The 13,983-nt window shown below is 57.6% G+C and overlaps 1 protein-coding gene across 24 annotated transcripts in view; it reads left to right on the forward strand.

Moving 5' to 3' along the window:
- The window catches only part of Nrxn2 (neurexin 2), a 118,451-nt gene that overhangs the window by 75,983 nt on the left and 28,485 nt on the right, over positions 1-13,983 (forward strand). For 23 of the 24 annotated variants that reach the window (XM_029472642.1, XM_021151512.2, XM_021151513.2 and 20 more), the window contains one exon: positions 10,054-10,235. In XM_029472642.1, coding sequence (XP_029328502.1) covers positions 10,054-10,235 — 182 coding nt within the window. Of the gene's footprint in view, positions 1-3,420; positions 3,680-10,053; positions 10,236-13,983 lie in introns of those variants that run through there. The other variant, XM_021151517.2, reaches the window with a different exon arrangement.

Below are 13,983 nucleotides of genomic sequence, written 5' to 3' on the forward strand. Positions count from 1 at the left end.
GGATGTGTCTAGGGAATCCGGCTACTTTTGGGCAGGGGTGGGGAGAGACAGTCTCTAGGTTCTTGACTGGGAGAAAGAAGAGACACCAGAGCTGGGGGTCCAGCCCTGCCCTGGGGGTGTCGTCATTCCACACACTGGTCTGTGTACCTAGTGGCATAGCTTGAGCTAAGCTATGGACCATAAGAAAAGGTGGGTGAAACCTGGAGTCCCCTAAGGGCTCGGTGCTATTCTGAAGCCGGCTGGAGCTGCTCTGGGGTCTGCCCTGCTGTAAGGGCAGGGTGAGAGACTGGGTGGGGTGTCTGCGACGCTCCCCTTTCTCCCAGGGCCTCTCCTCTGTCTGGGTTTTCATGCCAGCTCCTTCTTGGAGCCCAGTACACTCCAGACGGAAAGCCCTGCACACTGTCAAGAGGAAATCAGTAAGGAGGTCGAGTGTCTGTGAAGAGGGGTGGGGAGGACGGGACAGGGGAGCAGGGCAGAGCGGGCCCTGGGAGGGTGTTCAGAACTGCCTGGATGGAGAGACTAGGAAGAGGAGATCCGACCCTCAGGACAGCTTCTTCCTGTCTTTTGCCTCTGTTTCCCCACCTGTATCATGGGAGCTTTGAAGGTTTGGGGGCTGCAGGGGGAGCTCTCAAGAGTCAACTCTGGCTTGGAGAAAAAAGATCAATCAAGAGACAAGTAGGGGGAATGAAAAGGGGGCCATTCACTGAGAGGAAAGAGGGGTCAGTGGAGGGGAACTTCACACCAGAGTCCCTGGGCTGCTGCTGTCTGAGGCAGCTCTGGCCTTTCCCAGCCTGATACCTCTCCCCATGCCTGCATCTTCACCTCTCATCTCTGCATCCTCTGTTGGTGTCTTGCACACCTCCATCTCTCTTCTTCTGACCCCACCCCCAGCGTCACCCCCTCCAGCTCTCTCCAATTCCCACTTCACCAATATTGATTGGCCTCCAGACGGCTTCCCTTCCTCTCTTGTCACCACTACCAGCTCCCTCCTCTCTCCCTCTGGGGCCATACATTTTCTGTCTGCTTGAGGCTGTGTCCGGCTGTACTCCAGAACCAGGGCCCCAAGGATGGGAGAGAGTGGGCAGGCAGACAGGACCTTGTAGAACCGCACCCCATTGTCTCTCACCTCTGTGGGGCTGTGCACCACTGGGAGCCTCTTCTTAGGCACCACCAAGGACTGTTCTCCACTTTTGAAGCCATGCGTGTGGACCCGCCCCATCACCTCAGCAGTCCTGAGGGAGCTTGCTTTTTTTCTTTCTTCCTTCCTTTGTCTCAGAAACAGTCTCGCTATGTATCCCAGGCTAGACTCCAGCTTGAGGTCGTTTCTCTGTACTGGTCTATCAAGTGCTGGAATTCTAGACATCAGCCCCACACCTGGCTTGTCCAGGATCTCTACTGCACCCGTGAGCTCACCATGACAATTCTGCACCAGATGGAATCTGGAACCAATACCCCGGCCTCCCCCGCCCCCTCTTCTCTCAGCAGGGCCTTCCTTCCCTCTCAACTCACCTGCCCAACTTGTGCTCAGTTCAGGGTCTTTACATTGTCTTTTCTCCTCTGCCTCCTGCATTGCTTGCTCTCCCCTGTCCAAGCAGGTTGATGATGGGAGTGTGAAGGCTGCATCCAAAGGTGGGGGAAGGGATTTTATTTGCATGTGTCTCTGGGGGCCATGGCAAGCCCTTCTAATCCACCCCCAAGTTTGGAAAGTAGATCCCAGTGAAAGGGGCCACCCCAAGACAGAAAGGTTTCTTCAGCTGGGTGTAATCAGACCTGGGAGCCTTTGTCCTTCTGAACAACCGTCCTGGAGAACCCTGGGGAGCCAGGGGCTGAGGCTAGGAGACAGGAGAACTGGGGAGGGGAGGAGGGAGGGCTGCAGAAAAGGAATGGGGGCCTTGAGTAGGGCCAAGCAAGCACCTTGGCAGGCAGGGGTGTGAGTGTGTATTTGTGTGAGTGTGTGTGTGTGTGTGTGTGAAAGAGAGAGAGAGAGAGAGAGAGAGAGAGAGAGAGAGAGGAGTCTCCAGTGCCTTTGGGGCTGTGGATGGGTTGTTTCTATAGCTATAGATGACTGAGTTTTAAGGGGGTGGAGAGTTTATGTTGGCCATTCATTGCCTATAATCAAACATGTATGTGTGTCTGTTTCTCTGCAAACATTTGGTATGCCAATATCTGATCACACACATGCATATATGTGTCTGATCTGTGTGCCTCCCGGCACACTTGGTGCCTATAGGGACGCGTGGGTGTTTTCATACCCGAACCGGTCCACAATCCAGCGTGCACATGTGTTTCAAGGGGGAACAGCTAAAGAGGGCTGTGGCCACATCTCTGCGAGCTGGACCAGCAAGCACTTTTGGGTTTCGTCCAGATGGGGGAGGGGTGGTGATGGTGGTGGTGGTGGTGGTAGTGGAGGAGGAGGAGGAGGAGGAGGAGGAGAGCGGCCTCTCTTGCTAGCCTCAGTCCTGTTCAATTATTCAGCAGGGCCCCTTCTCCCGGAGGGGGGTGGCGGTGGTGGTGGTGATGGTGATGGTGGAAAGCGCGCTCCCGAGCGCGGGGGAGGGGCGAGGCGCGCGCATAGGAGAGGCGAGCGCCGAGCGGGCTAGCCAGGTGCCACGCCGTGGAGCTGCCCAGCGCCGCCCGCAGATCGGGAGCCGCTCGGGTCCCTCCGCCCTGCCCCCCCTCCTCCTGCGCTTCCCCTCCCCTCCCTTCCTTTCCTCCGTCCCTCCCTCCCTCCCTGTGTCCCTCCCTCCCTCTCCCTTCTAGCCCTCTCAGCCTCTGCAGCAACACTCCGCTGCCTCCATCTCTCCGCCGGAATCTCGCAGGCTCGCGCCTTTCCTCTGCTTGGCCCCGCTCCCCTCTTCTCCTCTCCCCTCCTCTCCTCTCCCCTCACTCCCCCATCACCCGGATTTGCTTCCCTCCCCCTCCTCCCGCCCCCCTCCCCCGGCCGCTCCCTCCTTCCTTCTCTGGCCTCTGTCGGGCAGCAGCGGCGCCGGGTCGGTTCCGCGGGGCTCTCGCTTTCGGGGGAGCCGGGCCTCCGTCGCTTCTGCGCACCCCATCTCCCGCCCCGCTGGGTTTTTCCGCAGGATTTCCCTACCGTCCCCTCCCCAGCACCATGCCCCCACCCGCTGGCCGCTGACGGCCCTCTGCGCCGGCCCGGCCCCGGCCTGAGGGGGGACCCCTAGCCGCCCGCGATGGATCCAGGCTCCACGAACCTTGGCCTTCCCGCTGCGCGTACCCCGGATTCCCCGGCGGGATCCAGTTGATTTGCTTGGCTCCGGACTGAGGCTCGGGCTCTGGTTTTCCTTCGCTTCACCCCTACCCCCCTCTCGGAGCTCGCAGCCGGAGGGGGGCTTCGCGGGGCCGCGCAGCCCCGCGTCCCCGCCCCCGGCCATGGGGCTGTGAGGTGGCCGCCCCCGGGCCGAGATGCCCCCCGGGGGGAGCGGGCAGGGGGGGTGCCCGCGCCGCCCCCCCGCCCTGGCCGGGCCCCTGCCGCCACCGCCACCGCCGCCGCCGCCGCCGCTGCCGCTTCTGCTGGGGCTGCTGCTGCTGCTGGGGGCGGCTGAGGGGGCCCGGGTCTCGTCCAGCCTCAGCACCACCCACCACGTCCACCACTTCCACAGCAAGCACGGCACCGTGCCCATCGCCATCAACCGCATGCCCTTCCTCACCCGCAGCGGGCACGGTAAGTGGCGCCCCGACGCCGGCGGACGGCTTGGGGGGCTTGGGTGCTCCGCCCAGGCCCCGGGAGCCCCGAGGGCCGCACCCCGACTGTGCACTCTCCGAGCTGGGCTTTGCGGCGGCGGAGCCCCTTTCACCTCCCATCTCCAGCTCCCATCATGCCAGCCCCACCCTCACCTCCATCTCTCCATTCCTCCTGCTCACCCTCATCCCTGTCTCCATAAGTGCTTCCTAGTCTCACCTGCACCTGCTCTTCCCCAAGTGCTTTGTTAGCCTCTGTCTCTCCCAGAGCCCTATTGCCTGTCCTTTCACCCTGTCTGTCCCTCCTTGAATTCCTCTTCTCTATCACCTCCATCCATCCCCGGTCAGCCGGCTCATCCCTCCCCTTCCGCGGCTGGTGTGCTACCTTCCACCTCTGCCTACCTGGCAACCTTCCCTTTTCTCTTCCATTCCTGGCCTTCCACCATCCCTCAAACAATTCACTCAGTCTGCGGGCCCCATCATCTGCACCCCCATTGTACTCTCATCTTTGGTACCTACTCACCTTCCATCCCCATCTCTGCACTGCCTCCAGTTGCGACCCTCCCCATGTCACCCCCGGAGCCCAGTCTCTCTGCTCCCAGGTTCCCTCTCTCTCCTGTGTCAGCCCGAATCACTCCATTCACTGCCAGCCCAGTCCTTCATATCCTCTGTCTCCAAGCCCCTGCCCTTCCTTCTTGAACAGGCCCTGTCACTTTACACTTTAGACTCGATCACTTCCCCTCTAGACCTCAGGCCTTCATTCCTCCATATCTGAGACCCTCCCCCTCCTAGGATTCTCAAGAGGCCATCTCTTCCCAGCTCTGTACCTATCACCTCCTGTCTATGTCCCTCAGACTCTAGGAGCCTGTCACTTTCCATTACTGTACCCCACAACATCTATGCCGGGTGCCCCGTTTCCTGCCACACCTGCCCATCTTGGCAACCGTTGCTTTTGTCTCAGGCCCTCCTTCATGTGCCATCTCAGGGCTTCAGCCACCTCCCATCCAGAGACCCCATCAGCTCTGGGTTTAGTCTATTTATCACTTCCCGCTCCGTCCTGAACCCCAGCTTCATCTCCCTCACCGTGTCCTTCAGTTAAGCCCCTACCACCCCCATTCGTGCTCCTCTTCTGCTGGCCTCCATCTCCAGCCCTCATCACCTCCTGGCCCAGGCTCCCTGCCCACCGCGGGGCTCTCCTCTCCATCTCTGAGCCCTCCATCCCTTGCTGTCTGGGCACTGTGCTCCTCAGCTCTCTCCATTCTCCCCTCTCAGGGCTTTCATCTCCTCCCTGCCATCTCAGTGCCTTGCCATCCTCATTTCAGACCGTCCCTCACCTTCCCTGCTCAGCCCCATTGCTGTTCCTCCATCACTGTCTACAACCATGCTGTTGTGTCCCGTCCATTCCCCTCAGTGCCTCCCATTTCCACACTCTTGGTTTTTCCATGACTGTTCTGTGTCTGCAAGAAGCCCCCTGATCTCCACACCCCATGTCATATCCGGTCTTTCTGTCCCTGTCCCTCCCTGCCCCCCATATGCCACTACTTTGTTTCCTCCATTCCCCAGGAGCAGTCTCTTCAGGTCCCCCTGTTCCCTCTCTGCCATCTCGGCTACCATCCCTACCACAGGCAGCACTCTCCACTTCTCTCCCACATCCTCACCCCAGCTCTGCCTCTTCAGGGTCTCTCATGCCCTTCCCTTACCCAGACCTCCCTGCTGTTCTCTTCTGGCTCTCCTCAGATACTCAGACAGAACATTCTAGGCAATGGTGCTAGGTGTTAGGAAAGAGGTCCAGGTGCACTGGAGGGGAAAGAGGGGCAGACATGAAAGAGAAGGCAAGGGAGACAGACAGGTGCTGGCTCAGAGATGATGGGCTGGCAGGGGCAGGAGTCAGGCAGAGGGAACAGGAATCCAGGCTTTCCTGGACTGTGCAGGGTGCTTTATCCCTCCACAGTGTTAGGTCTCCCAGAAGGGTCTTGTCACGGCCCCTGATGCTCCGGGACACAGTCAAGAAAATGGGGCCAACAACTATAACGTGTTGGCATGAGCATTGCCTGTGTGTGTGGGGTGTCTTCCAAGGGTAGAAGGAGGTAAGGATGAGGGGGAGGGCAGCTCGGGACACTGATGAAGTGGTGGAGAGGCTGAAAAGAATTCAGGGAGAAAGGAGGGGACTAAGGAAATCTACAAGAGGAGAAAGCAGTTTCTCATGACTGAACCCCTCTCTGCTCACCTCAGCTATGGGGAGATGAGAGAACTGGCCTCCCCTGGGACGCCTCCCTGGGCTGGAGGCCAGCCAGCTTTCCTTCTGCTCCAAGGCTCCCTAGTGTGAGGGCAGTTCTCTCTCTCTCTCTCTCTCTCTCTCTCTCTCTCTCTCTCTCTCTCTCTCTCTCTCTCTCTCTCTCTCTCTCTCTCTCTCTCTGCCTCTCTGCATGGACACCTGCTTCTCTGCTTCTCTACTGAGTCTCCTTGCCTTCCTCCCTGCTCACAGCTTTCCCACTCTCCCTCCCATCCCCCAAGCCCTCCCATTACATAATGTCCCTTCCCACCTGCCATTGACATTTCTGTACCTGATGTCACTGTTGGGTATGGGGTGACCAGCACACCTGGGACCTAAAATGGACGGAGGAGATGACACCTTTCTGGTCATGGACCCCTGCATCCCAGTGCTGGTCTCTGAATCTTTGATGAGCTCCTTTCTAGTCCTCCTGAGAGCCCAAGAAGGCAGACCACCTCCCTGCTCAGTTCAGCGGCTTCCAGCAGAAGGGGGCTATCATGTATTTTGGTTCTGTGGATGAGTATATAACTTAGATTCCTGACTGAACCGTGTATGGCCAGGATGAAGCTAAGAGCTGAGGTATGTAGATGAAGAGAGAGTTTAGCTGTCAGGGTCTGTGCAGAAGCCCCACCCCCTGGCTGTGGTGTTCTCCTGGGAAGATTTGTTGCTAACAGAAAGCACCTAAGACCCGGGCTTTTCTGGATTATGCAGAGGCCTTATCCCTTGACCGCTCTAGATCTTCCAGAAAGCGTCTGTGCTGGCTTCTGATGTTCCTGGGGCACTGGCACACAGAGCAGCACATGTGCTGTTAGCCCCCCGGGGCATGACTGCATGGGAAGTTTTCAAATGGAGTAAATGCTGTGAGTCTGGGTCCCTGAAACATTGTTAATGGTTAGTTGTTTTCTTTCTAGAATGTAGGTGTGTGTGTGTGTGTGTGTGCGCGCGCGCGTGTGCATGCATGTGTTGACTATATGATCATATCTAGTGTTTTATGGCTCTGTGAATTTCTGGGTCTAGGAAGCATTGAGGTGACTGTTGGATGTGTGCAGAAGGCGACATCTTATGTCTGATTAGAAACTCTTACCATGGGCTTCCAGCGGTGTGGGTCTGGCCAGCATGCCATGCATAGTCAGCTTCCAATCTCCCAGTGTGGAAAAGAACAATTGGTCTGTACCAGTCTTGGGCAACACTGGAGCCTGCTTTAGGCCCCTTTGCTTCTCAAAACCTTTCTGGATGCTGTCAGAAGTTACAGATGTGAAGTGTTATCCTGGGCACCAAGGCTGGCATGCCTTCTTCTGGGAGGGCTAGAGAGTTTGCTTGCCTGGCAGAGCTGCGGGAAGCGCCTCCCGAGCGTGGCCGGAGGGGCGGGGCTTGGCAGAAGCTCCGCCTCCAGCACCCGACCTCCTCGTAAACCAAGCCCTCTGTCCCCGCCCGTGCGGGAGCAGTGGTGCTGGGGAGAGAAATGTCTCCCTGGGGTAATTACTGCAGCCCCAGTCCAATAAACCATTCATCCTTTCCCTCTTCTGCCCAAGAAGTGTCTCTCCACCCTGGTTCCCCCCCACAGTATAATAAATGCCCTTCGGCTTTAACAGGTCCGCCCAGCACAGTAAACTGGCTGCAGTGTGAGAACAGCTGGATCATAAATCCTGGGGGAGGCCGGGGCTGGGGAGTGGGAGGGCTGGGGCGCGGGCGCCCATTTGTACCTCGCCGGCCCCTGCCCTTGGCCGCCCGCGGAGGCCTGTCTTTGTGCGTTTACCGCCATGTTTCCCTGGCTGCCTCGACTCCTGTGGCGGGGTCTGCCTCTCCGGTCTGGGGCTTTGTGTGCAGTTGGGTGCCTCGCGACCCGCGCGTGGGTGTGGGGTCTAGGTGTGCGTCACTTGGAGCTGGGTCTCCTTGTAAGGGCTGGGACTTGGGTTGTTGGCACACATCTCAGATCTCTCCGGCTTTCCTGTCTAACCCGGCACCTGGCTTGCTGCTGTTCCGGTACTCTAGGAGCAGGAGTGGCGCTGTCCATGGTGATGAGCGTGCTGATGGCTTCCAGCAGGAAAGCCGGCAGGAAGGGCTTCCTTTTTAGACCTGGCAGATTTGGGACCAGATTCCATATAGATGGAGTTTCCTTCCCTGGTGTTAAAGGACCAAGAAGCCTGATGAAATAGCCCTCTCCCTGGGAGGCCCTGGAACCCGGGGATCAGGGAGTGTGTAGAGGAAGGTCAACATCTCTGCTCCCCAAATCCAATCTCCCAAATTCAACGTGCAGCTTGTGAGTGAAAGGGAGAGGGAGGACCCTGGGTATTATGGTTGTCATGGAAACAGCCGATTTTCTGGAGTGCTGCAGTGTTGGGAGCTGAGAGACTGTACTGGCTGAGGCATAGCCGCTTGGCTCTGCTCTCCAGGCCCAGCCCTTTCTAGGCAGTCAGGTAGCCTGCAGTATGTATGGAGGTGATGCTCTCTGTGTACCTCTCACTGGGACCCGAAGGCCCAGCCTTCCTCACTGTACCTCTAGGGTCTAAGGTAGAAGGCACACCTGAGCCTGCAGGGCCAGAGCTGCTCTCCCCCTGTCTGCTGGGGTGCTTTCCAAACTACAGGCTGCAAAAAGATGACAATTTTAGACATCCACGTGGTTTTTCCATGTCTGCCCTACCCCTGAGGTCCCTCCCCATTCTTACTCTGTCAGGAGGGTAGGAGACAAGGAAGTAGCTCAGGGAAGAGCAGGGGACCAGTGCCTCCTCTTGCTCTAGTCTCACCGCCTCTGATGCCAGACTGAAGCCTCCCTTCCCTCCCCAGCCTCTCAAAGCGATCAGAAGTCCCTTCCCTCTCCTGTGGGACCTAGAGTTCCTTGATGGATCCCTCTTACCACCAGACTGCCCAGACTACTAGGGGCCTACTGGGTGAGAGACCCCGGGTCTCTGCTTCCCTTAGACCAGAGTTCTCCGCTGTGTTTACTGGCTTGCTGCAGGCTTCCATGCTCAGTTTCCATCTGTATCCCTTTCTCCCTGGCTAAGTCTTCCCTTGAACCGCTTTCCCCATCCCAAGAAGAGCCTCGAGAGGGGTCGTTAGTAGCTGATCATTTAATCAAGCATCTTATGCATCTCATCTGCTCTGTTTCTGTCCTAAAGAATGCAGGACGAGTCTCTCCCTTCCCTTCCTGCAGGCCCAAGAGTCTAGTCCTTCAGGACTCCCAGCAAGGCTCCCTTCCCGGAAACTGGGTGACCAGCCCCCCTCCCACTCCCACCTCCACCCCCAGGGAGCTCAGTCAGCCGCAGGAGGGAACATGGCGACTAATGGGGTTTATTTTGGGGCTGAGATCGTTAGGGACCTAACACCCGCCCCCGGCAGCCGGATGGCGAAGAGGAGAGAGGGTGGGGTGGGGGAGGGCTGGGAGAGGGAGCCTACATCTCAGGCTCCCACTCTCCCGCTTCCCTTACCTACATCCCTCTCTGTCCTTCTCTGTCCATCTGTCTCTCTACCTCCTTCCTCCTCTGGCTGTCAACTTTCCCCATGTCCCCCCACCCCCCATGTTTGCCACCTCCTTTCTGGGCAGGGTTCCAGGCCTCTGGGCTTTGGCACCCAGGTACCCTTGCCTGAGGGTGGAAGCAAGGATCCCTGGACAGACCAGGAAGATTCCCCGGGGGACTGGGAGGGGACAAAGGGGCTGGCACTGGCAAGGTGCCAAAGAGGAGCTATGAGTCACAGCTGCCCACAGCCCTGCTCATCTTCCCGCCATCACTTGAGGCCTCTGTGTTGCTTGGCTCAGGTCCCGGAGAAGCACTTGGGAGAGGTGGAGCTGGTCAGAGCAGACCCAAGGTCCTTCCTGCATCAGACATTCTTGCTGTCTGGGCTCCTCACAGCCTCTCTCTGGTCACACTCTGTGCTACCTGAATCCCTGTCATTAAAGCTAGAATTCTTGAGGCAGCTACATCTGTCAGGGCCCTCAGCTGAGCACCTGGAGCTACAGGGCCGGTGGCTTTTGTGGGCTTCCTAGCTGAAGCCCTAGTACCCTAACCCTGGTGTCTTCAGGCTCTGGTCCCCAGCCAACTGCAAGGACCTACTGACATTTCTTCCTCTCCGTTTTCTTCTCTCTGCAGCTGGGACCACATACATCTTCGGGAAGGGGGGAGCGCTCATCACCTATACATGGCCTCCCAATGACCGGCCTAGTACACGGATGGACCGCCTGGCCGTAGGCTTCAGTACTCACCAGCGGAGCGCTGTGCTGGTGCGAGTGGACAGTGCCTCCGGCCTCGGGGACTACCTGCAGCTGCACATTGTAAGGACTGGGGCTCAGTGCCCATCCTGCCATCCTGAGCCCCAATTCCCTCAGTCCTCAGTGGTGGGGATGCCATCTCACTACCGTCCTTCGTGGGGAGAACTCAGGGCCCCATTCCCTCACTCTTTGAAGTTTTTTGAGATCCAGGTTCCTCCTGTTCACTCAGGAGCCACCCAGTGCTGGCCAGTTGTCTTCCAGGTACCCAGGGGTCTAAGCTTCCAGGTTATTCTACTGTAGCCTTCAGAGTGGCTGTTCACTGCTGTCCCTGTCTTCTCCCTCACGCCTACTTACCCAACAGTGGTCACCTGTGCCTCTTTGTCTTGACTTTGAGCCCCGCCCTGCTTTTGTGTTTTCATGACCTTTGCCATCCCAGCAGACCCTTGGCCAGGTCTTTTCCACAGGTTCTAGTCAAGTTCATTCCTCACTGATCTCTTGGTTGAGCCTCACATCCCATTTGTCTATTGCTGGTTTATCCCTTTTCCTTTCTCTTTGCCCACCCCACATCTTTCCCTGTGACCTCTGGTTCTGTCCCACATCCTTCCCTGTGACCTCTGACCTCATCCCACACCCTTCCCTGTGACCTCTGACTCCACCCAACACCCTACCCTGTGACTTCTGGTCCTATCTTACATCCTTCCCTGTGACCTCTGGTCCTGTCTTACATCATTCCCTGTGACCTATGGTCCTGCCCCACACTTTGGTCCTCTTGGCCAGGTCTTTCCCACAGACTCTAGTCCAGTTCATTCCTCATTGATGTCTTGGTTGAGCCTCACATCTTGCCCTACACTCTTCCCTACATTCATTTCATTTCTGAACTTAGCCTCTGCCACACCCCTTCCTTCTCTGCACTCTTGAGCCCCAGCCTCCGACCTCAGCCTCCAGCTCCATACTCAGCTCCTTTGCCCTCAGTTTTCGGTTTGTATCAAGCCAGAGCCTTGAGCTGTGAGGGTAGAGCAGGCTGACCAGGCTCTGTGTGCCAGTTGGAAAGGTCTATGTGGGGAACCCTGGGTGTTGTGGAGGGAAGAATTGGGAAGGGGGAGAAAACCAGCAGAGGAGGCTGGAGTAGGGTCAGACCTTCCCCATCTGAGCAAGGATGGGGCTCTGGGTTCCTACACCCCAGCTCCTCCAACACCAAGGTGTGAAGCGAAGGCATCCTGTGAACAGAGCATGACTAGTGATAGTGGTGGGTGACAAGCTTGGTTCCCAGGAGGGGAAGGACACAGAGGGAAGAGCAGGGGCTGAGGCGGAGGCCAGTTGTGTGACAGCCCATGCAGAGAAATGGTGAACTGTGGACAGCAGTGTGGTGGCGGGCATGCGACAGTTGTGACAGAGAGATGGCTGTGGGTCGAGGTGACCCAGAGAGACCCTGTGTCAGTGCCCCTGGATGAGTGTGGCTGTGAGCTTTCATTCCCTGTGGTTTCAGTCGCCTGACCGTGTGGTTGGGTACCGTCATGTTTCCCTGAGTCCTTTTGAGCTGTCCCCTCTTCTCTGTCCTGTGAGGCCATGTGTGGCTCTGGAGCTGATGGTGAGTTTGAGCCCCAGCACTTTCTGTAGTTTTGCACTGTGCCTGTGCAAGTCACTGCAGCTCTCCGAGCCTCGGTTTCCCCAGATGTGCCCACACTGAGAGGGCAGAAGCCTTAAATGAGGTCATATATGTAATGAGCTCATTGCACAGCATTCCGCATCCTGGTAACCTGTGACTAGTCACCTGGGCATGGGAGTTTAGGGGATGATGCTTCCATCCAGAGCAGGAAGGGCAAGAAGTCTGTGAGGAGGCATTCTTCCCTCAAGCCTCCCCTGGTGCAGCCCTGTGAGGGAGCTAGGCCTAGGTGCTGCAGAGCATAGGGAGGATTCTGAGAAGGGTGGAGGTCCCAAGAGACGCAGGCACCGAGGGGGAGCTGGGTACCAGATGGGCTCACAGCCCCTTGGGGGCAGCCCCCAAGTCCCCTCCTCCCCCAGTGACACATCAGCTCCCACCACAGCATGGTTAGCAGTTCTCAGAGAGTGGGGAGGCGGCAGCAAAATAAGAGAAAAGCAATTTGACGTTTCTAATAAAGCGTCGCTCCACTTTGCCAAATTAATTTTGACTCCCATAATTATTTGCTGTAGGAGCGGCCGCGTTCTCCCCACCGCCGCCTAATGAGGTAATTGGGGAATTAGGAATTAATGACTTTAACAGAAGTGACAACTGACTTCACATCAGGAGCAGCTCTGGGGAGCTGCCTCTCCCCCGGAGTGCACAGCTCCAAGCTTGGCTGCCTCCTAGGAAACCCAGGTGTCCTGCCTTCCAGCTCCCCTGGCCCATCCTCTGCCGGTCCAGTTCCCATCCCGCCAGTGCCCTTGACCATTGTCCCTGCCCCGGTGGAGCCCTGTGAGGGGGAGAAACCCTCAGAGACATCCAAGGGGCTGATACTATTCTGGGTGGTATGGTTACTAACAATAGTAACCAGGAGGCTTGGCTGTTCCTTGCCTGTGTGAGAGCAGATGATCGTCTCCCTGGGGATGTTGTCAGTCCGTGGGTGGTGCATGGGTGGGGCTCGCTAAGACGGTTAGGCAAGGCGGCCTCAGTTTCCTTGCTGTACCTCCTTGGGGGTGGATGACAGAGTCTGCAGACAGGTGTGTGTGGCTTGTGCAGGATCTTGGGATGGGGAGTACTGGATCCCACAGATCCTTGGGGATCCACAGGCCTTGGGGAACATGGCTGCATGTCCTGCTTCACAACCCACCCCTCATCTCCCTGCGCCCCCCATCTCCACCCCCCATTGCCAGGCCTTTGAGGTTTCTTTCAATGTGGCTAACGACCAAAGGGTTTTTCTCTCTCAGGCTGGACTGGGAGTATTTCAGTGTGTGGTTTTGTGAGCTAGGCAGGGTCTCTGAGAGTGATCCAGGGGTCCCAAGGATCCCTGTGTCTGCCCTGTGTGGGAGGGGCCAGGCTGACTCTTGCTGTGTGTGATGACTGCTGGGAGACGCAGGGGAGCAGAACTGGGGCTTAGCTTTGGGTTTAGTGGGCCTTCCCCTGGCTTGGTGAGGCAGGCTGGTCCTGAAGGCAGGGTTGCCTTAGCAACTTGCATGCCGTGCCCCTCAGGTCTTTGAAAGAGTGTCTCCCCAGACGAGTGGGCAAAGGGACAAGAACAAGGGCACTGTTTGCAGGGAGGCCAGGTGGGACTCCTGCTGGGTCCTCTCGGGTGCTCAGATTGAGGTGGTACTTCATCCCCAGCCGTACTTTCTTCCTGGGTAAGATGTGACACCTCAGGGTCCCTGTGCCTGTTCTGAGATCTCAGCAAAGCTCCTCCTCTCACTCCAGCACTGAGGGCCACAGTGTTTATGGTTGGACCTCAAGTGGCCTTTTCAGGCTTCCCTGTGGGCCTGGGTCCTAAGGGTGCAGGCTCTTGGCTTTCTTCCCACAGGTCTTTACTGCCGCCATCTTTTTGCCCCCTCAAATCTCCAATCCCATCCCATCCCAAGACCCCAAGATCCTACTCCCTTAATAAAGCTGGCATGGCTCTACAGCCCTGTTCTTTTGCTTGCCCATCACTTCCTACCCTTCCTGGGTCCAGGATTCCCCCTGACACTGTAGCTGCAGAGGTCAGGCAGGGTCCAGGCTACCCCATGACACTGTAGCTGCAGAGGTCAGGCAAGGTCCAGGCTACCCCATGACACTGTAGTTGCAGAGGTCAGGCAGGGTCCAGGCTACCCCCTGACACTGTAGCTGCAGAGGTCAGGCAGGGTCCAGGCTACCCCTGACACT

This window comes from Mus caroli, chromosome 19, assembly GCF_900094665.2.
Source record: "Mus caroli chromosome 19, CAROLI_EIJ_v1.1, whole genome shotgun sequence".
Lineage (NCBI taxonomy): Eukaryota > Metazoa > Chordata > Mammalia > Rodentia > Muridae > Mus > Mus caroli.